This window comes from Cutaneotrichosporon cavernicola (genome assembly GCF_030864355.1).
Source record: "Cutaneotrichosporon cavernicola HIS019 DNA, chromosome: 3".
NCBI lineage: Eukaryota > Fungi > Basidiomycota > Tremellomycetes > Trichosporonales > Trichosporonaceae > Cutaneotrichosporon > Cutaneotrichosporon cavernicola.
In genome coordinates this window covers 90307-110623 of record NC_083395.1, presented here as the reverse complement: position 1 = coordinate 110623, position 20317 = coordinate 90307, and the positions used below count along the sequence as shown (strand labels likewise).

Here is a 20317-nt window from a genome sequence, read left to right as displayed (position 1 = left end):
GAATCCATCACGACCGCGCACTCATTGGTCATCATCTTGCGCGACTCATCAATCTCACTGCAGCGCTATCATATCAGTAGCTTGCTAGCATTCCATCTGGCATTCCCACATCATCCATCATCGCCGACTTGCACCTATACACACCCCCAACCCCTCCGTTCACATCGGGTCGGACCTCGCACTAGACATCACACGTGAGTGCTACTCCCTCAATCTGCCTCCATGCCTCGTGTAGTCGGTGGCGTTGTACTCGCTCCCATCTACTATTCATATCTGCACCCTTCCTCTGCCGCCGCGCGTGTGGACACCATAGTCGCACCATCCTCGCACTCGTGAGAATGGGAGGGGAAGAGGGGGGCGAGACGGTGCTGCGGCTGTACAGGCAGAGTGTGGTTTACTGGCCAAGAACTACCCGCTCACACCCCAGTTTGATGCTCCTGGCCCTAGCACCTTTGTAGTGGTGAGTACACGCCAGGCGAGCACATTTGCGCCCAACCCCTTGCCCCCCTTCATCCTCTGCGGCGCGAAGCAATGTCGCGTCTGGTCCCGTCACCCTCACTGCATCTTCTGCACACATGCTGATGCGCCCCTCCAGACTTTCAACGCATCGTATCTGCATTTACAATCCTCCCCCCATCCCACGCAAAACATCGTCCCGGTTTGACGACCACTTTACGCCGTGAGCATCCACCACACTTGGACTGTGGCTGACCTGTTGCAGTATAGCACGCCACGTCAATCACGACCTCTTTTGAGTTTACTGTCGCTGGTCGACTAGACTCTGCATCACATTACGGCAGATACATCACCTCACCTCTCCCTCCGCTTGCAAACCACCACACTCGCCCTCCCTTCATCACATCATGGCCGCCACGATGACTACATACGCGCCTATCCTTGACGCCGCTCAGCACGAGGAGGTTGACTTCATGACCATGTTCACCAACCAAAACGACGACGTCGTCGCCAAAACTGAGGCGACCACGACCAAGCCGGCACTCACCCAGGGCCTGGCTGCGCCGGCTGGCCCGGCTCCGACCACTCTACCTGCCGCCGACCCCCTCCCGATGTTCGACGCCCACGCACCACCCACTGCCGATGCTTCAGCTTGGCAGCAGCAGCAGCACGCTCAGTTCCAGTACCCGCTGCACCCGATGTCCATGCCCGTGCCCCATGGTGTCGCGTACCCGGCTCACATGATGTACCACCCTCAGCCACCACTGGGGCCTCCCTTTATGCCCGGCCAGATGGGCCTTATGGCGCAGTATGTCGAGCCTGCAGCCCTTCCTGGGGCGCAGCCGGCATACTCGGCATACCCCGCTCCACCATCTGCCTTGCCCACGTCTGCGGACATTGAGGCCAAGCCCATGGTCACTACCCCACCTGCCACTGGCGCGTCGGCCGGGACTCCCCCTGCTTCCACTGCCGCAACTGCCAACGGCAGGTCGCCTTCGTCGGGCACCAACTCGCCAAACGGTCCTGCCCCTCCGGCCGCAGGGCGTCGCAAGCGCAAGCTCATGCCCGAGGACAAGCGTCGCATCTGTGAAATTTACCGCAACTCGCAGGGCAAGATTCGCCAGGAGGACATTGCCAAGGAGTACTCTGTTGACCGGAGTACCATTTCCAAGATCCTCAACCAGGAGGAGCGCTGGCTGGACCCCGAGCAGTCTGGCAGTGCCGCTGGCCTCTCCCGCCGGCCTGGTGGCCGCTACCCCGCCATCGAGGAGGACATTCATCGCTGGCTTGATGAGGCTGTGCTCGCTGGCCGCGAGGTACGCGACTCTGAGGCGCGCGAAGAAGCCCTCAAGATTGGTCTGCGCTTGGGCCACCCCCATTTCCAGGCCTCGTCCAAGTGGTGGGACGGTGTCAAGCGCCGCCGCCTGGAGGAGGGTCGCGCTATGCCCATGCCTCGTCGCCCACCAACTGCGCCTCGCGCCCCCACCCAGCACATGCCTGGTCTTGTCCGCACATACACGATGGACATGCCGAGCCAGAGTTTCCCCATGGCAGGTCCCAGTGCCTACCCCCTTATCGCTCCTGGTGTCCTTGCGGCCACTGGTGGCCCTGCTATTATGCCTGGTATGCCTCAGGCCATGCGTGCGCGCTCGCAGTCGTCTCCGCAGGTGTTCAACTCGTATGTCCCGGCCCAGCAGGCGCCGTCGTCTGGCCCTGCTCCTCGGCAGCGCATGAGCCCACCACGTCACTCGCCGGTGACACCTCTGAGCCGCAACCGCTCTTATCACGGCTCGTCTGCAGGCTCGTCGCCCATTGGCCGCCCATCACCACTCCACCGCGCCAACTCGTCCGGCGGGCGTCCCTCGCCCCACCTCAGACTCGGTGCCTCGGCATTTGGCCTTACTCCAATGTCTGAGCCCCAGAATGTCCTGCATACGCCCACGCATACCAACGGCCTTGCTGAGATGCAGCACGCTGGTACCACGACCCCAACGACGTCGGCGACCGCGTCCATGCCATCGCTCTCCCCACTGTCTATGTCTGAGTCGTCAGACATGGCAACTGTTCCCACGGTTCTTTCGCCCAGCACGCCGTGCACGCCAGCGCAGCCCACGTTTGCTGTCGTGCCTGGCCAACCTGAGCACATGGACATGGTCGGCGGCTGTGCACCCCAGTCCCTCATCTACACACACCACCCGCAGCACATGGTCGTGGGTGGATACCCTGGGTCACGCTATGCGCAACCCATGTACCCGGGGTACGAGTACGTGCAGGGTCAGTGGTAGGGCCTTGTCTTTTGTGCATAGTCAGCCAGCCTGCAACTGTGCTGCAGAACGACACCCCACACATACCACATAACTACCAACCACGGGTCACATTCCCACCCCTCCATATCCCTCTTGCTCGAGACCGGCTCGTACCGGCTGGCCCGGTGCATGTTATCGCCACGTAGCATCATTTCGTTCCCGCCTCACTCGCGATGTATATGATTATAACACACGACTAAACTGGGGCAGTACTAGTGGTAGCGCTAGCGAGGGAGCGAAGATTTACTGCGGAGAGGGGTGGGACAGACACGCCTCACGCCTCACACCTCATCGCCACTGTGGGGCGAGTGGAATGAGTATAGCGCCCTAATTCCTCACGAAGCGTTTGAGCGATCCGAGTATCTCTTGTGGCTCGGTATGAGGGTAAATGGGGTTTATGGGGTATTTGGGGAGCTCACGTGACGTGCCCGTGGGTCCAAGCGCAGTGGATCATGGATCAAGAAGGAATCCGAGCGTCAAGGGGCGTCAATGGTGGCCCAAGCGCCGAAGCGACCGTGAGATGAGGCTGACGCGTTGCTCCCAACAACATGCCATCGAAATGTGAGTTTCGGGGTCCTCTTTGATCGATCTTGGATGTCCGTATTGTCCCCTGGGATGGGTGTGTCCGAGCGCAATGAGGCTTGTGCAGTGTGTGGCGAGTATCAAGTATGTATCAAAGTATAAAGTATCAATCACAACGAGCGCCTCCTTGGTACCTTTGTGGAGACCCGAGCGTACTCGGTCGGCGGATGAACTTTTGTCAATACATGCATTCGCCCCGTGCCTGGCCGTATCAGGCAGGTAGCAAAACTATGAGTTACGCGGGCGGACTGTGCGGTGTGTATGTGTGTGTCCCAGCTATCGCGACGGTGCGCAGCTGCATTCAGCATTCAGGCGACTTGAAGGTAACGTGGGTGTCCTCGACAATTCGACAAAGGCAAGATGTGCTTGGCAATTAGACAAGGTTGCTTGGGGTGCTCCTGCTGCCTTTGACAGAGGATAGACAACGCGTGAATGCAAGCAGCTGAGTAACTGGAATTTCGAGGGATGTGAAGGCTCAAACGTACATTCAAGGTACAACTACGACGCTGTACAGAAGGATAGCCCTCAGCGAACTGTCAGACAGGCCGACACTCGGCATTAACCAGCACCAAAAGGCGACTAGGGTCTCCGAGCTTGACTCTAATTTGTTGGCAATTCTCATCACGGGGTAGGAAAGGAGCGTAGAGAGGATGAAGGGATAAAGAGGGAGAGGAATAGGGAGAGGGAGAGGGAGAGAGGGGAGAGAGGGAGAGGGAGAGAGGGGAGAGAAGGAGAGAGGGAGAGGGAGAGAGGGGAGAGAAGGAGAGAGGGGAGAGAAGGAGAGAGAGAGGAGGCAAGACAGAGCAGTGCTCATCTTTAGGCGTTGCAAGGCCAGTGTGCTGAGCACGGGGGATGGGAGGGGAGAGGTCAGTCCGGCGTCATGCACCGCCGCGCGCGCAATGTCGTGCATGCTCTGTGTCTGTATCTGTATCGGTATCTGTATCTGTGGTCAATGAGTTGATGTTGAGATCAGAAAGGGAGATGCAACGAAAGTTTGGCACGCGCACTTCTGTGGAGGTGGAGGCTACCAGACCAGTGGAGTGATACAGAATCCCACGTCACTACGTTTCTTTATCTCCTCCCCCATTAACTCCACGTGACCGTTCCCTTTCCAACTCGAGACATCGTGGGAAACATCTGAACAACCATCGTGGGAGAATCCAGACGTCACCACCAGTACTTATCACAACAACAGACGCGGCATCCATGGCCGACGACGATACCAGCAGTACCCCGCTCGACCTGCTCCTCAATGCCATCTCTGGTAATGGGGGATACGCGTTTTCCGAGGGTGACGGGAACCACTTTACTGAGGGTCTTGAACCGTCCTTTGAAGCCCAGCAAGATGGCGGCGAGATTCTACTCGAGAATGACCACAATGGAGACCAAGGGCGGTTAGAGAAGGAGGAGGAGGAGAAGGAGGAGAAGGAGGATGCACCATCGCCGCGCCAGGCGCGCATCCAAAGTACCCTCCGCGACCACTTTGCGGGCGGTCGCGACACGTTCAGTACCGTTGAGGTATGGCATCCCAAGACGGGTCAGAAGAGTTATGGCAAAGAGCGGCGGTGAGTCTCGGAGCACTTGTTTGGGTTGGCTGACTATAGTATTATCCAACCACCTCCAACGCTGCGGGTTAGCGGTCCTCTCGCGCCGTTAATGACGTACGTCACTCTTAGTGCGCATCCCAACACGGACGCCGAACCTGGTCGCGTATGTTTCTCTTCCCAGAGCCATAGGTTTGGATTGGCCGATCCCGACCCCCAGTCCGAACCCCACTTTGGGGAAACTAAAAAGGACGAGCGTGAGCGGCGGACGCGCGCTCTCCGTGCACAAGCGAGCCGCGCAGGTTGGGGGAGTACTCTGCCCTGGGAGCGCAGCCGGATTGGCATTCGTGGGAGAGAGGAGGTTGGGGAGGGGATCACCTTCCCTGGTCTGTGGGTTGGCGAGGAGACGGGGAAGAGTAAAGAGTTTCGCCTCGAGTTGAGTGTTGGCGCGCCTGGAGTTGAGGTTGACGAGGGCGGACAGCCCCTCAATCTCTTGGAAGGGGTTGAGAGCGTCGATGCCGATGCTCCCCTCGACGAGGCTGCGTTGAGACACGTGTTAGGAAGTAATAGCGTGTTCCCAGATATGGTGTTGCCCCAGGTGCTCGAGAGCGATGTCGACGCTGCAGTTGCGGCGGCGCAAGAGCATTCGCAACACGAGCAACCCGAGACTCTTGAGACGCAGCTCAACACTCAAAGTGAAACACTCGAGGCACACTCGACCCTCACGCACACCGATACTCTCCCCAACGACATGCTGTCCAACACCCATCCGGACGCGCTCCCTGTACAGGCCCTCCCGCCTGCGCCGTGGGCGACGTTCGTGTCGAATCCACTCACGATCGTGTCCAAGCCTTCGCAGAAGACCGCTCGTGCACGCAGCATGGCGTCGTGTTTGTCGAGTAGCGACCCATTCGCCCTCTTCGTCCGTGTCAATGCGCAAACAGTCCGCACCAAGCTCCTCAACCTCGACGGCGCCGACACAGACTCGCCGACACTTACGGCCCGTGCAGCCAAGTGGACACCCTTCCGTTTCGAGGTCGTTCAGCGCGCCGCGTCGCCCGAGGACGAGCGGCGAGGACGCTTCAAGCTTGACGCGACCGATGACGTTGTCACCTACGGCTCGGTCGTCCGACTCGTCGATGTGACGAGCGGTGTTCGCAGTGACCCCCTCCGCCTCGTGCGTGTCGACAAGAACGAGGTGTTGGCCGGCAGCGACGTCGGGCACCCCGTCAGCGAGTTGCAGCGAATTGGGCTTGTGCGCGTCAAGGAGAACCTTGAGGACGACATGCCCGGCGCACGGCGATGGTACCTCTCCAGTCCAGGCGCGTTGGCTGGTGCAGGTGAAGTCAAAACCTCGCGAACGCGGCTGCGCAAGTCTGTGTCTGCAAAGGAGGAGGACCCCGAACCCGAGCCGGAACAGCAGCCGCGCAAAAAGCGAAAGACGAAACGGCACGCACTGGCTCGCGCCGTCATCGAGGAGGAGGAGCAGGGCGTCAGCGCGTCTGGCCTCATGTTCAAGGCCGCCGAGCGGCGGGCCGCAGTCGACGACCAGGGGATACAGTCTGTCATTGAGACGGTGCAGGACAGCATGTGCTGGGTGCTGTCGAGTGTTGGTGAGTTCGAATGTATGGTTTACAGCTCACCCCAGGATGCTTCTCATACACGTTCTTCAACGGTCTTGGGGAGCCCGGGTCACTACCGACCACTTCGCTCGATCCCGTGCCCCGTCTTCTCGTTAATCCAATCATCAACACTGCTAGTGCACCAGCAACCCTGCAGCTGACGTTGTCCGACTTCTTCGTGCCGGACGAGTTGGGCGCGCCGCTTCCGCTTCATGTGTATCTAGGCCCTATTGGCCCGCTGCGCGCTACGACGTGGCGCTCAGTTGCGCCTAAGGAGAAGTACTTTGACCCGCACTCGTCGCTCGACGCGATACCATACAGCGGCGGCGCTGAAGAAGCCTCTCTGCCCGACGACACTCCTGTTGTGCGCAGTAACTTTCCCCACAGCGTCCCACACGTCATCGTCTCCGTCCACCTGCCGCCAATGGAGGAGCTCGTCCGCGCCATGCAACCTCAACCTCCAGCCGTACCTCACGAAGACCCGTGGCTCGGGCTCGGTGCTGGCGAGCTCACGATCCAAGAGGCCTTACACAACGCCCACAAGGCGGCTGAGCCCGACGGCGACATGGCCTTGGAACCGCAGGGCGAGTTTGGCGTCGATAACCTGAACCAACTGGATGCCACACTGAACGACGCCGGGAACGCCGCTGCAACTGCCTCCACGAGCATCAGTCCCCCGCTGCCGGTGGGCCCGCAACATGGATGGGCCGAGTCGACGATTGCGATGCATCGAGCCAGGCAGACTGTCGCCGAGGAGAATGCCCTGCCTGTGCTTTTGGTTCGTCCGGACGGCGTGGGCAACGGCATCGGCTGGAGTCTAGAGCGGGGACCGAGTTTGCCCGTCTCCGAGTCGGTGGGAGCAGGTGAGTTTTTGCTCTGGCTATGATTGGGCGCTTTTGCTTACATATTGCGGAAACAGGGATCCGGATTGTGCAGACGGCTGCGCTTACATTGGTGGCTGCCACATTGGCCGTATAAGGAAACATTCCGCTTGGAATACCTAAGAGATGGGCGCCACATCGGAGCGGCCGAGTAGTCATCCGATCTCAGGATAAGTTCCAGGGCCTGAGATATAAGCTACGGCCGAGGAGCCGGTCAAAGGCAGCCGACCAGAGGTAGATGGCTGGAATTGGGGTGCCTACTTGTTCGGGGCCCTGACTAGATATTGTTCCTGATGTAGTATGAACCGTATAAAAGCAGAGGAGCGCAGGGAACTTTGAAGAGGACGTCATCGGGAACCCTGAAAGGGTTGTCTGGGTCCGAGTTCCGGCCAATTTGATATGATTCCATCACCTGATAGAGACACAAATCGATTATTCCATCCACATAATTCTGGTTCCGTTGACTGTGGGTTGCGGGGATTGGGTGGTTGTTGCGTCAACCAACAGAAGACTACTGCAGACATGTAGACCTCGGCCACCCACACTATCCACTTCTACTCTGGGCAATTTGATCTTACAGCCTAAAGTAAAAGATCCTAGTCATCCCAATATCCCAAAGGTGATTTGAATAACCCATAAACCAGCCTCTTACTTGGTTTGCCCTCTTGATTTCTTCCTCTTACATTGGCGTCTGATATCTCTCGACTCTTTCTCTCCTCATCTCATCTCTCCTTCTCTCATCATTTCAACTCATCAACATCAATACATTTGACATTTAACCATTTTCTCATCCTTCTCTCATCCAAAGGCATCAGCCACCACGCCCACACGCCCACAACGCGATACTACTCGTCCTATCTCGCGACACTGTCAAACAACGCGTCGTCGCGATCATTAGCCGTGCATCCGTGCCTTGGACGGCACCGGCATCCTTCTCCTTCCCCCAACAACAAGCACCAAATCCGACTGTACACTACACCGTCGCACCGTAGTCTGCTAGCCAGCTGCATTGTTCCCACTGCTCCTGCTACTACTTGAACCAACCTTCCTCCGTCATCCTCTTACCTTTCTCCTGCAAACCACCACCAAACCCAACCCACCACATTTCAACCTCCACCCACCACCATAGGAACCACAACCACGTCCTTCCCAACCACCTTCCCACCCTCCCACCCCACCACCCATCCCCACACCTCTATCGGCCTCTGCCGCTGTCCCGCCTGCTCTGCGCGCCGTATGTGCTCTGCGATCACCCACCCTGCTATGAGCACCTTTGCACCCTTCCAGCCCGCCCAACCGCAGCAGCAACTCCAGCAGCCCGTCGCAAGCATGTCGTCCAAGCCCAAGCGCAAGCGCTCGTTTGACGACGAGCCCGACCATGAGGAAGTTGTGGGCCTCGATGCTACCAAAGTGAGTAGAGCCAGAACCAGACGCGTTAAGGGAATGAGGAAACCAGGGACCCATGTCCCATGGGTTGAACAGTGTGGTGGCTGGTCATGGCTGGTCATGGCTGGTCATGGCAACGTCATGTCTGCTGTCTGTTGTTGACGTGACTGTGTCCGTTGCGACAATGCTGCAGAGTGGTTATCTGGCCAATTTTCCTCTGGTGACGCCGGTGACTGCTCCTCCGATGCTTCCGAAGAGAAGCGAATGTTCGGATGCGCCCAATCCTGCCTCGGCTTCCAAATTCTGCCAATTTCCCTGCGCCCGCCATCACCTCCATCCAACCATGAAGCAACACTCACACACAGCACGTCCGCACCCTTCCCCCTTCCGTTGAAGGCCCTGGTGGCTTCGCCTTCCCCATCAACATGCCCGACCTCGTCGCCGACGCCTCGACCTCGGCCTCTGCGTCCGACGTCATGGACCACGACATGGACTTTGAGATGGATGACGCCGAGCTCACCCGCCAGCCCCCACAGTACAGCTATTCTGAGGGCGGCTCGGCGGGCTTCATGTTCGGCCCCGGCGCCGACGAGGATGAGATGAGCGACGACTCAGACTACAAGGGCTACCCCAACCTCGACATTTACCCTTCGGTGCCACAGACGGCGTGGTCGGCACAGTCCTACGCCACCAACCTCGGACCACCGACCTCGATGGGCCTCATGCAGCCGGCACCCTCCGCTCCACTCGGTGACGACGCGACGCCCGTCGACCTCGCGCGCAGCCAGCACGGGCCGCACTGCACTTCCATCCCAAAGCTTAAGATGAGCGACTACCCCGACGCCTCGGGCGGGCGTAGCCTGTGGGCTGTGTGCACAGACTGCGGCCAGGTGCAACGTGCGTCTTGATCCACCGCGACAGGAGCTCGCGCTTATGCCAGGGCAAGAGTGAAGGTGGGATTGGCATCCGATTTGCCTTCTCTGCTGCAGTGGCCCTGGTGGCCACGAACTCTGATCATCCGATCCGCCGCAAGGCTTGTACTCGTAGATTCCGTAGGCCGGTGTTGTACTGGCGCATATGCATACGTGTGGCTGTAGCGCGAGCAGACTGTAGGCGCGTTGTTGACAATTCAGTCGTACAGTCGTGTGAGGGGCATGTGTGGACCCTGGATCGACCAACCTGCCCACTCGGACGCGGCCGACCGTCTGCCTGCGCGTCTGCCCCTCCTCACCAAAACTTTCGTCAGCGACGACCTCCACTCTGACCTCCACCCTCCACTCTTCCTGCCCCCAAACTTCTCATCGCATACACATTGCGTCCTCGCCACTACCATCCCGTCTCCAACGCCGTCTTCCCCCGCTTCCTATCAGAGAGGAACATTGCGTCTACTCTCCATCTTTCTCTGATCACCGTTTCCCCGTCGAGTGATTCAGTGGCCCATCGCCAGCTACACATCTCCTTGGGTTACCCACCTTCTCCGGCCTCGCTGTATCGAGTCGTACTCGTCCTTTCTTCTCCTCCAACTGAGTACTCTCTACGTCACCTTCCTCGGTTGAGCGGGCTTCCTCTCCCTCACCATTATCACCACCTTCCTTCCCCCCACCCGCCATCATGGACGCCGACCCAGTCGCAACCCTCCGGGACTTCAATGTCTCCCTCGACACAATCGAGGCGGCCTTGGTTCCCCTCCTTGCGCGACCCCTAACTGAAACCCGTGAAGCTCTAGGCTCGATCGAGCGGGCCAAGTTGGACGTGCTACTTGCGTATACCGTTAACAACCTCGTGTGGAGTGAGTCCACCTTGCCGCGAAGGAGTGTTTCCATAAAGGAGTGCTAACCCCAGTGTACCTCCGCATGCGCGGGATCGAGCCTGACAACCATGGGGTTGCCAAGGAGCTTGTGAGTCAACATGGTGGTTGGAGTAGCTGATAGCAGGAGCGCGTTAAGGGGTATTATGACAAAGTCCGCGATGCTGAGGATGGTACCAAGCCGAAGAGTGAGTGTCTGCTACCTTCCCCAACCCACCAACCACCTCCCAACGAGCCTCTTTTTCCAAGCGGCTCCCACTCACAGCAGCCCGCAACCGCATCGACAAGGACGCTGCCAAGCGCTTCATCACCCACTCGATTGGGGCACCGGCCAGCTCGAACGCGGCCATGGCGCGGCGACAGGCCGAGGCAGCTATCCGTGAGCGCCAGGAGGGCGAAAGTCGGGCGACCCGCGCCAACCGGTTCCGTCACGTCGCGGCCGAGGGGGAGCGCCTGAGTGATGGCGAGGAGGAGGAAGACGAGGAGGAGGAGGAGGAGGAGGAAGAGGAGAAGGAGGAGGAAGACGAGGAGAAAGACGAGGAGGAGGGGATGGAAGTGGATGAGGAGCACGAAGAGCCAATAGGTGATTCAGAGGACGAGGCGGCCGCACTCCTCGCTGAGGTCGACGACGAAGTCGACAGCATGGTGCCTGAGCCTGCTGAAGCGCGCGTCGACGCCCCGTCTAGGCGGTCGAAGCGGAAGCGCGCCGAGGACCTGATGTGCGCATAGCGGGGAGCGGTGATAGATGTGTATACATGTACATGCGAGTGCTGGAGATTGTGATGGCTAACCTACTAACACAGTAACACGCCAGGTCCGTTGGGGGAAGGTCAAACAACTCGAGCATATGGTTGGTCTGCGTATGGGATGTCTGGAGCGTCTTGTGACATTCCCGCCGTCGATTCCAATCCCCACGACTCGGCTCCTATTACTCATTCCTAGAGGCCACTTCCATGGCCACCTCACCATCTATTCTGGCGTTTTCCTCTCCTGTCAGTGACTGTCTTGCCAACGTACTAGTGGAAGCCATCAGGAGGCCGCGGACCCGAGCGGCGAGATCGCCAGGTGCAATGATCGCTCACGCACGAAGCCACGCTGGTCCCAATCATCTCAAGCGGTCGGACGGCGCCTGACAACGCAGACAACCCTTCATCGACAACCCGCAGACCGCCGAGTCCACCCTTCCTCGAGATGTTGGTTGGCCGCTGGGAGATACCCCAGTTTCCTACCCTCTCCAGATGTCCAATGAAGAAGCGTCACACGATCAACGGAAGACAACGCGGCGTGGACAGCTACCATCGCAATCCGAACTGCGCGCATTCTGCGTCGGCTCGAGTACCATATGATGGCCTGCACCGGTAACGGAACCGACCAAGGCCAACCTCTGTGGCACGACCAACAGTCTACAGCTCAACCCGGGCGGTTAGGGGGAACATTTTCTGCCGTCATGGACAGATTCACGGCCTATTGCGCATCGCAACGACTTGATATGGACCCAGCTTTGTCGATGGCACTTCAACGTTTGCACATCCAAGCTAGAGCAAGACAGATTGCGTACTCTAAGGCAGATCGCGTGAACCTCAGATGGCACTCGTGGTCTGAGCGTGGCATTCCCGGCAAGCATCAGCAATCATCCGCAAGCATCAACCACCATCCAGCCCGGCGTACGGCTAATGTGAGCCGAATGCTCACACTCCGAGGTCGGCATTGCGTCAGGCAGTCAGGTCCGAGGTCCGAGGCCGCGGAGTTGGTGACTACGCGGGTGGGGGTGGGTGGGGGGGTGGAACGATAGGAGGATGGGCCTGGAGCGATGGCCCGGGCTGAACAACGGCAGTCATTCGATTTGGAGCTACGACTCACGCAGCTCTTCACGCAGCTCTACGGCTACACCGAGCGGGGCAAGCCCGAGCTTAGAGTTCCGAGCTCCGAGCGCGGAGCAATTTTGCACTCCGGAGGGCCAGGTGGATCCGGGTCCGAGTCCTCCAGGGCCGGGGCTTGAGGCTGGGGAGATAGAGGGACGGCGTTGGCGAAGCGAGCTCGATCTCGAGCTCGAACTTGGGCTGGCGAGCTCGGCGGTTCCTCGAGACGAGAGGCCGAGATACCCTATCCAGCGATCATAGCGATCGTCGCGACATGAGACTGGGTACCCACTTGATGAGCCATCTACACCAATCGCATCACTCCATTGAGGAATCCCAAAGCAGGATGGGGTGGGGACCCACTCCACTCCACTCCACATCCCATCACGACCCGCCGGCGTGAAAATCTGCCTCCCCTCCCCGCCCCGAGCTCCCCACCGAACCGCCGCCGAGTCAATCTTGGCTCCGACATAGCAACGGTGGGGCCACACGGGCTCTCCTCAGTTGAAAGTTTGATACGTTACCCGACGTCCCCACCCCCACAACAACCTACAGCCGGCGGCTGAGCGGTCTGAGCCTGAGCGGCGACCCTGGCCCTGTCTTTGTCGTAGGAGAAGGTCTCTGGGGAAGGGGACTCTGGGGAGGGGAGGAGGAGAGGGAGCACGCCAGCCGTGCCGGTTGGTACTTCCGGTCACCGTCCGGCCGGGCATCTTGGCCGGAAAGTCGGGCCTAGTGCGCCGGGTCAAATTTCCGCCTTCGGGCGGTGTGCGGTGCACGGTGCGCGGTGCGGGCGACCGTCTAAAGCCGTACTAATCACGTGATTTTTCATGAGGCAACCAGTAACGAGTCTTGCTTGGGTACAAGCATCAGACTGGCTTATAAGACTGACGTGTTGGAGTCCCCCATCTCCAGCTCTGCCAAAACCAACAAAACCAACAAAACCAAAACCCGCCCAAAATGGTGAGTCTAGCGCACTTGCGCTGATGGCAACTGGCAAATGCCAGACCATCACCACCCTTGGCCCTCGACCACGAACAAGTACTAATCCCAGTCTCCCCGCTCCAACTTTGCCAAGTTCGTCCCCGTCGAGACCTACCCCATCATTGCGTGAGTTTTCCTTGTCTTTGTGTTGTCTCGCCTTTCCTACCGCTCCGTCGGGCTCGCTGGACACCAAGCTGACCCCTCAGCGTCGTCGGTGGTGCTGTTGTTGGCGCCGGGTACTACCTCGTCCGCCTGAGCCAGGGCTCCGAGGTCGTCTGGAACCGTGGTGGCGACTGGCGCCCTTGGGAGCAGATCAAGCAGGACCAGAACACCAAGTTCATGACCGTCCACCCCAAGTGGTGGGAGGAGCGCAAGGCTGCCGTTGCCGCTGCCCGTGCCGCCCAGGAGTAGACTCAGAGTTTTATGTTGTTCTAGATGTATGCTTAGACCTTAGACAAGGCGGAGCACGCAGTATGTCGACTCGACTCGACACGACACGACGACACGACAGGACATGTTTTGTGGCTGACCTCACGCATCACCTCATCACTCTTGAGTTAGTTTACAGTTTGCGTACCGTTGGTACGCACGGGCGACTCACCCGCGTCGTACTCTGACGCGCTGGGCGAAATTTTAACCGAGGTAGGCCGGCATGTTGACGCGCCAAGTGTCGGGTGGAGTCGGAGTGGCACGGGTGGCGCACGTGGCCTGCGCCGCATTCCGCGATTGGTGTTTCAACTGGGGTGCATGATTGAGTGGGGAGGAGTTGGAGGGGATGGGGAGGAGTGGGAGGGATGGGGTGGGGTGGGGAGGAGTGGTAGGGGAGGAGTGGGAGGGGATGGGCAGGGAGTAGGAGGGGATGGGCAGGGAGTAGGAGGGGATGGGCAGGGAGAGGGAGAGGTAATGGGGAGCCTTTGCTGAGACTGGTGAGGTTGCGGGTAGCACGGAGAGAGCAAGAGAATGGCCTGTGCCGTATCGCTCGCTGATCGCCGAGTCAGTGTTGGGTCAATTAGCTATATCCCCCGTCACGGATGGGTCTGACCAGACATGGGCAGTTGCGGCGGAGCAGGGGTCCAGGAGAGGCTGGCTCTGGATAATGCGGCTCTGGATAATGCGGCTCTGGATAATGCGGCTCTGGATATGGAAAGTATGGGGTCTCCAAGTCTTAGGATCTGGATATGGACATCTCAAAGTCAAGCCCATAGCAGGAGATGCATGTTCTGTGGGTCATGGCGGAGTTTATGGCGGACGGAGGGCGGGGTGGAGCGGATGCATGGGGTGGGATGGGTGGTGGTAGTGGGGTGGGGTGGTGAGGCAACGGATTGAACAGCGCTGTCAACTCATAATCAAGAGTCAAGGTGCCAGCGCTGTTCATACTAGAATCTGAAGAGGGTTATACTGGCTACAATCGTTGATTTTGCCATTTCTCCCACCTTATGCCATTGAAATTTCACCCACCCAGCCATAGCGCTGTTCAGATGTTGTGCAAAGTCACGCACCTGCCCATAATACTTGGTGATCACCTCTGCGCCGCCGCATCGCAGGGGCTTTCGCGCGCGATCTGACACGACTAGTATACACCTCGGCTTCAATGCACATCAATACATGCAATACTGCTGCTCTATGCCACTAATCCTATAATCCTACTCGCGCTCGTGCTCCTGCTTTGCCCCGCACTACCCATGCAGCCACTCGCCAGCGCCCCAAATCGGCCCAGTAACAGCGGGTACGGCAAACTTGACGCGAGGTGACGAGGATGATGCACGCTCCTCGCGTGTCATGGCCTTGTCACCCGTCTTAGCCTGCTCGCTCTCCTTCACCTCCTCGCCGCCCTTCTTGCCTGGCTCGCTCCATTCTCTCGCGTCCTCCGCGTCCGCCTCCGCAGCTGCCTCCTCGGCCACACGGCGGTGCAGCGTATCCACCAGCCCCTGTGCCTTGCGCACATACACCAGCAACGCGGGGCTCACACCCTGGTTCGACTTGTCCAGGAATACGTCGGTAGCCGGGACGTCCTTGACTGTGTCATCCGAGTAATAGTAGTACTTGTCGTCGCCAGGAGCCGTCTGGTACGTCCAGTAGTGCCCACCTGTACCCGTGCCTCCGTGCACGAACACGCTCACGAGCTCATACTCGACGTCGCGGGCTTCTGCCCACATCCCCTCGAGCGTCTCCTTGCACTGCACGAGGTCGCGACTAAGCTGCGCGATCTCTTCTTCGGCGCCCTCAGCCTGCATGCCCAGGCCTTGGAGGAACTCGGGTGCAGGCGCGTCGTCGCCCAGCAGGGTGCCCAGCTTGTCGCCAAGTGCGTCGCGCACGAACCGGAACGTCTCTGGCATGGAGAGGGGTTTGTGATGACGCAGTTCGTGGCGCCGCGCGCGCATGCGCATCATCTTGCGTGTGAGCGTGATACTCGCCTCGCGACGCGCAGAGTCGGCGCCAGCCAGGAATCGGTCCATTGCGAGAGTTTCCCCGAACTTGAGGTACGTGTTTGTCTTGATCTGCCGGTTCCGTGCAAAATCGTACTGGCTGCGCCGCATGAGGATGTACAGCACTGGGGGGAGCTCGTCCAGCAGATCCATCTTGTACCCCTTCTTGCCCTCGTAGTCGACCTCGTCACCGCCGAGGTACAACTCGGCAAGCCCGTCGTATAAGTCCTTGTCGTCTTCCTCGACGCCGATGATGGGGTGTGAGAACTGACTCTCGACGGGCTGGTGAGATTCGGTGAACCCGTTTCCAGAGTCCATGAGCATCTGTTGCCGGAATTTGGCCGAAAACAGGCGTTGGATGAGGTTACCGCCCTCGCCATTGTCGAACGCATACTCGAGCTGGCTGAGCACGTTGATGAGAATCTCGGCAGCGTCCTGTTGCAGGCCGAACTTTTCCGCAGCCACTAACGCTAGCGAGCGACGCCGAGGAGGCAAGGGTGGCGGACCAGAGCCTAAGGCGTCCGCCATACTCATGCCCTCATCTGGTAGCTGTGGCCCAATCTGGCGAGGCGGCGTCGCATCGGGAGTAAGTAGGGCACTGATGCGGGTTTCCGTCTTGGGAGTCGCTGGGCCGTCCATGACGTTGCTTGGGGACGTAAGCTCCAGGCCGGATAAACCGGCATCGGCTGGAGACAGATCACTGCCCTCACGCGTTGGGGACTCCTGGCTCGTCATCTCGACGTCCTCGTCTCTGGACACGTCGCGTGCAGAGGGCGATCCGCGCGTCGGCGAATCCATCTCGATCAGGTTGGTGCTGCGGTGTACCGACGACCGCAGACGCTCCTCGCTACCGCCGAATGTCGACTCGCGGTCCTCACTCGCCCTCTTGCCGAGGACACTGCCTCTCCGAAGTGGCGGCGACGGTCTGCTTCGCGGCGACAACCCGCCGGACGAGATGGTCGGAGATAACGCAGATATTGGGGTGGTTGGCGTTGTGTCTGTCGTCGCCACACCCGACGCTGATGGCGACGCGAGCTGCGGAATGGTTGGCAAGGTGTCAATCGTGAGTCTCGTCTTAGGTGAGGGTACAGCGTCGCGGCGCTGGTCGATCAAGTCAATGGGCAGAATAGCGAGACGTGCGAGCTCTTCGGCCGGCGTTACCGCCGCCTGTTCGGTTTCGTACATCTGTTTGAACAGCTCTCCGAGCATCTCGACGACTGTCGTCAGCTCCGGTCAGAAACGTCGACTTACAGCGACACGACGACTGGATCTTGATCCTCTTCTCGGTCGCCTTGGTATCCTCGTCCTCCAAAGGAGCCTCAGATGGCGTTTGCTCGAACGCTAGGACCGCGTCACGGATCGGCTTGACGGCGTAAAGGAACTGCAGCACCGAGTTGAGATAGCACGTGTTGCCAATGTTCCGCAGTCCGGCTGGAATGTCGCGCCGTACGGGGCCCTGGAACTCTGATATGTCCTTGCCCTCGAGGAAGGCTTGAATGGCTGGCCGCTCTTGCCCTGGCGCGTTAGCGATTAAGCTAAGCGCCAGGCGGTAGTGTTCCATGCGGCTGGGTCTATCGGCGATCCACGACTCGTATTGCCTGCAGTCAGCTCGCTCGGCACAATCAAGGCTCACAAGATGAGCATCTCGTTATCGATAGGCTGATCCGGAGTGACGTTGAACTCGCGATACGCTTGCTCCAGAGAGAGATGCGTGCCGCCGGCCCGCCCGAGGTCCTGCATGACCCAGTCGCCCCGATCCTTGCCAATCATGATAAGGGCGTTGGAGATTTGGGTGCGCTGCTCCGAATCGGTCGCATTCTGAATGGTCTCTCGGTGCCGGTCGTAGATGTAGTCGGGGGGTAATTCTTTGCGGTCGACCATAATGTCCTCTAGATGGGCGTGGTCCAGCCCAATACGTGCGTATGCCTTCTCTAAATCATCTGACGTCAGATTTGACCGGCAGTGGTACCCACCGAGGGAGAACCGGTCCATGGATCGCTCCATAGCGACTTTGATACGTAGAGTGTCGATGTCAGGTCGGTCCACAGTCGATAACTGTTCCAGTGCGGTGAAATACACGGGTGAACGAGCACTGTTCTCAGACATCTGGAAGTCGTATGCAATATCAATGGTATCCATCGTGTCCTCGGCAGACACACCAAGCGTCTCGAGAGCTGGGTACGATTCCTTGCCCCAAGGCATTTGTGCTTGTGTCAATACTGTTACACCCAATTGTTCTTACCTCTTGGAATGTTCTTGAGCTTGAGGGTGGGACCAAGGACCTCGCTCACCGTGGATGACGAGATGTAGTTGGTGTTCACTGGTTTGCCTGCTGTCAACGATGCGCATACATGTTGACCCACCGTGACTGCGCTCGAATGCCTGCAGGTAGAGAGTTAACTCGACCCAGGTGCGCAGCATGTACTTGAACATCCTGTCCACATGTTCCGCGGTGACAAGTTCACCAACGGAAAACGGTCCGACCTGGTATCCGTCGTTCTCGTTGATACAGCTGAAGCCGATGCGGTGTAGCATTACTGAGCTGCCGTCAGCGTAGCAACAAGAGACTAGCAGCAAGAGACACTGACGATCTGAGGCTCGGGCCAATCGTCTCGAGGAACTTGGGGTTGGACATCTTGACCCAGCCCCGCTTGTCCTGGAACAGCGGGTTCTGGAGGAGCCTGAGGACGAGCTGCCACCCCTCGATGGCCGACGCGATGCCGTCCCCACCAGGTCCGGGGTTGTCGCGCTTCTCCTGCGTCCACTCATGGGCAGCGGCCTTGGGGAACTGTCCGCCAACAGGCCCTTGCACGACGACCCAGCAGTCACTTGAGCACGACATGTGCAAGTCGCTCCTGTTCTCGCGCCCGACGTTGAGGTCCACAAGCTGTGAAGGAACGACGCCATAGACTGGATCGAAATGGGTAAACGTCTCCACCAGCCCGTCAACGGAGACCCTGTCGATGCGGACGTCCCCGTGGAGGTCTAACAGTCGCTCAAACTTGTGGAAATGGCTCATGGAGTGAGGTGCTGTAGAGCGGCTTGCATGTATGTCACGTAAGCGCGAGTTCTCGGTGCCCCACGCTTGGAGCTCGTCCTCGTCAGACTCGTGCATTCGCGAACGCGGGATGCGGCTGTCATACCCGCGGTACTCTGGTGCCTCGCCTGACCCGACGATAATGTGAAACCATCCAAAACACTCGGCGCAGAAGTACCACTCGCCGCGCTGCGCAGACCCGCCCGGAAGGGTCTCCCACACATCTTCGATTGTGATACCAGGTATCGATGGCCCCACGCAGTCTAGGGAAGAGATGGAGGTGCGCGGCGATGCGGATGGTGACTTAGTAAGGCGGGGAAGGTTGATGATCTCTGGCCGCATCAGTGGATGCTGGTGAATATCCTGGAGGAAGCGGAGAGGCAGGCGGCCAGGGCCGATCTGTGGGCGCTCCGGATGGCCGGTCTTGGGCTCCCATTTGTCACTGCCGTTGTGGTCCCACTTGTCGTCCCACGTCGCGTCCACAATACCGGGGGGTAAGGAACGGTCGTTGTCCTCGATGTGCTCGACCACCGCCTCGGGGCTGCGGTACCGGTCGAGATTGTACCCCGGTAGCGACTCCGCCTCGCTGTACTCGCTCTGCGCCGCGCTTATCACTTCGACGTTAGTTCTAGAGGTCGTCTTGGGGCTGAGCAGCGGTTTGGCGGAAGAGGTTGGAGACGAGGCCGTCGCGGTGGCTGTTTCGGGAGCGAGGGGTTGATAGGAGCGTAACGGTGGGAGTCTCCGAGGGGGAAGTGCAGGAGGAGGGGACTTGATAGCCTCTGGTACAGGGCCGAGCACCACTGACGCCTTTGGCGATGTGATGGGAGTCGGGGACAACGCCATGGGCTCATCTGTCATCTCAGATGGGTTGCCCGACGACGACGCTGGCACCGCCTCCGGTTCCGCCACCGCAGCTGGAGGTGATGTGGTGGCCGGCGGCGCGGGTGTTACGGAGTAGTGGGTACGCATGCTACCTGGACGATGATGCGTACGGGGTCCTAACGGTGCGCGTGGGCGGTCCCTCCCACCCAAGCTGGTGGACACGACGGACGAGCGGCGGGAGTCGTCAGCATCGCCAGGGTTGGAGGTTGGGGACGTCATTCTGTGTGTCAGTGGCGACGATAGGGTGGTTGGCAGCTCACTCTGGCTCTACTGCAGCGCCTGGTAATGCCCTGATGGGCCTTGGCGTGCAGATTCTAGTCGATCAAGTTGAACAAGGAAGAGGAAGAAGAAGTCGATTATCGATGATGAGGAAGGCGATTGTATTCACTCTGGCTCTCTGGTAACCTTGGCTTGATAGCAATCGATCATGATCGCTGTCGTCACTGTAGTGGCGGAACCAAATCCACGTGACATTCCACATTCTTTGCTCTGATGAACACCCGCCCCTTCTCTCGCACTACACAACACCGCACAATCACACAGTCCAA

General features: G+C 59.2%; 6 protein-coding genes across 6 annotated transcripts; 5 read left to right on the top strand and 1 right to left on the bottom strand.

Moving 5' to 3' along the window:
- Positions 1–863: 863 nt before the first annotated feature.
- Positions 864–2741, top strand: CcaverHIS019_0300450 (uncharacterized protein; the record flags this gene model as incomplete). The annotated part of the gene is made up of 1 exon (XM_060598448.1): positions 864–2741. One exon carries the CDS (start codon positions 864–866, stop codon positions 2739–2741), a length of 1878 nt encoding a protein of 625 aa, XP_060455241.1.
- Positions 2742–4550: 1809 nt separating this feature from the next.
- On the top strand, positions 4551–7488 carry CcaverHIS019_0300440 (uncharacterized protein; the record flags this gene model as incomplete). Its single annotated transcript, XM_060598447.1, has 4 exons — positions 4551–4909; positions 4949–6501; positions 6537–7373; positions 7430–7488. 4 exons carry the CDS (start codon positions 4551–4553, stop codon positions 7486–7488), a joined length of 2808 nt encoding a protein of 935 aa, XP_060455240.1.
- Positions 7489–8654: 1166 nt separating this feature from the next.
- Positions 8655–9728, top strand: CcaverHIS019_0300430 (uncharacterized protein; the record flags this gene model as incomplete). The annotated part of the gene is made up of 3 exons (XM_060598446.1): positions 8655–8801; positions 9143–9674; positions 9718–9728. The coding sequence occupies 3 exons, from the start codon at positions 8655–8657 to the stop codon at positions 9726–9728; spliced, it is 690 nt and encodes a 229-aa protein (XP_060455239.1).
- A 660-nt stretch (positions 9729–10388) lies between these two features.
- On the top strand, positions 10389–11313 carry CcaverHIS019_0300420 (uncharacterized protein; the record flags this gene model as incomplete). Its single annotated transcript, XM_060598445.1, has 4 exons — positions 10389–10566; positions 10620–10675; positions 10715–10772; positions 10853–11313. The coding sequence occupies 4 exons, from the start codon at positions 10389–10391 to the stop codon at positions 11311–11313; spliced, it is 753 nt and encodes a 250-aa protein (XP_060455238.1).
- A 2087-nt stretch (positions 11314–13400) lies between these two features.
- On the top strand, positions 13401–13835 carry CcaverHIS019_0300410 (uncharacterized protein; the record flags this gene model as incomplete). The annotated part of the gene is made up of 3 exons (XM_060598443.1): positions 13401–13403; positions 13495–13550; positions 13631–13835. The coding sequence occupies 3 exons, from the start codon at positions 13401–13403 to the stop codon at positions 13833–13835; spliced, it is 264 nt and encodes an 87-aa protein (XP_060455237.1).
- A 1265-nt stretch (positions 13836–15100) lies between these two features.
- UBP2 (uncharacterized protein) lies at positions 15101–20198 on the bottom strand (the record flags this gene model as incomplete). Its single annotated transcript, XM_060598442.1, has 9 exons — positions 15101–17067; positions 17102–17448; positions 17484–17790; positions 17824–18057; positions 18093–18179; positions 18214–18392; positions 18439–19989; positions 20030–20068; positions 20158–20198. The coding sequence occupies 9 exons, from the start codon at positions 20196–20198 to the stop codon at positions 15101–15103; spliced, it is 4752 nt and encodes a 1583-aa protein (XP_060455236.1).
- Positions 20199–20317: the final 119 nt, after the last annotated feature.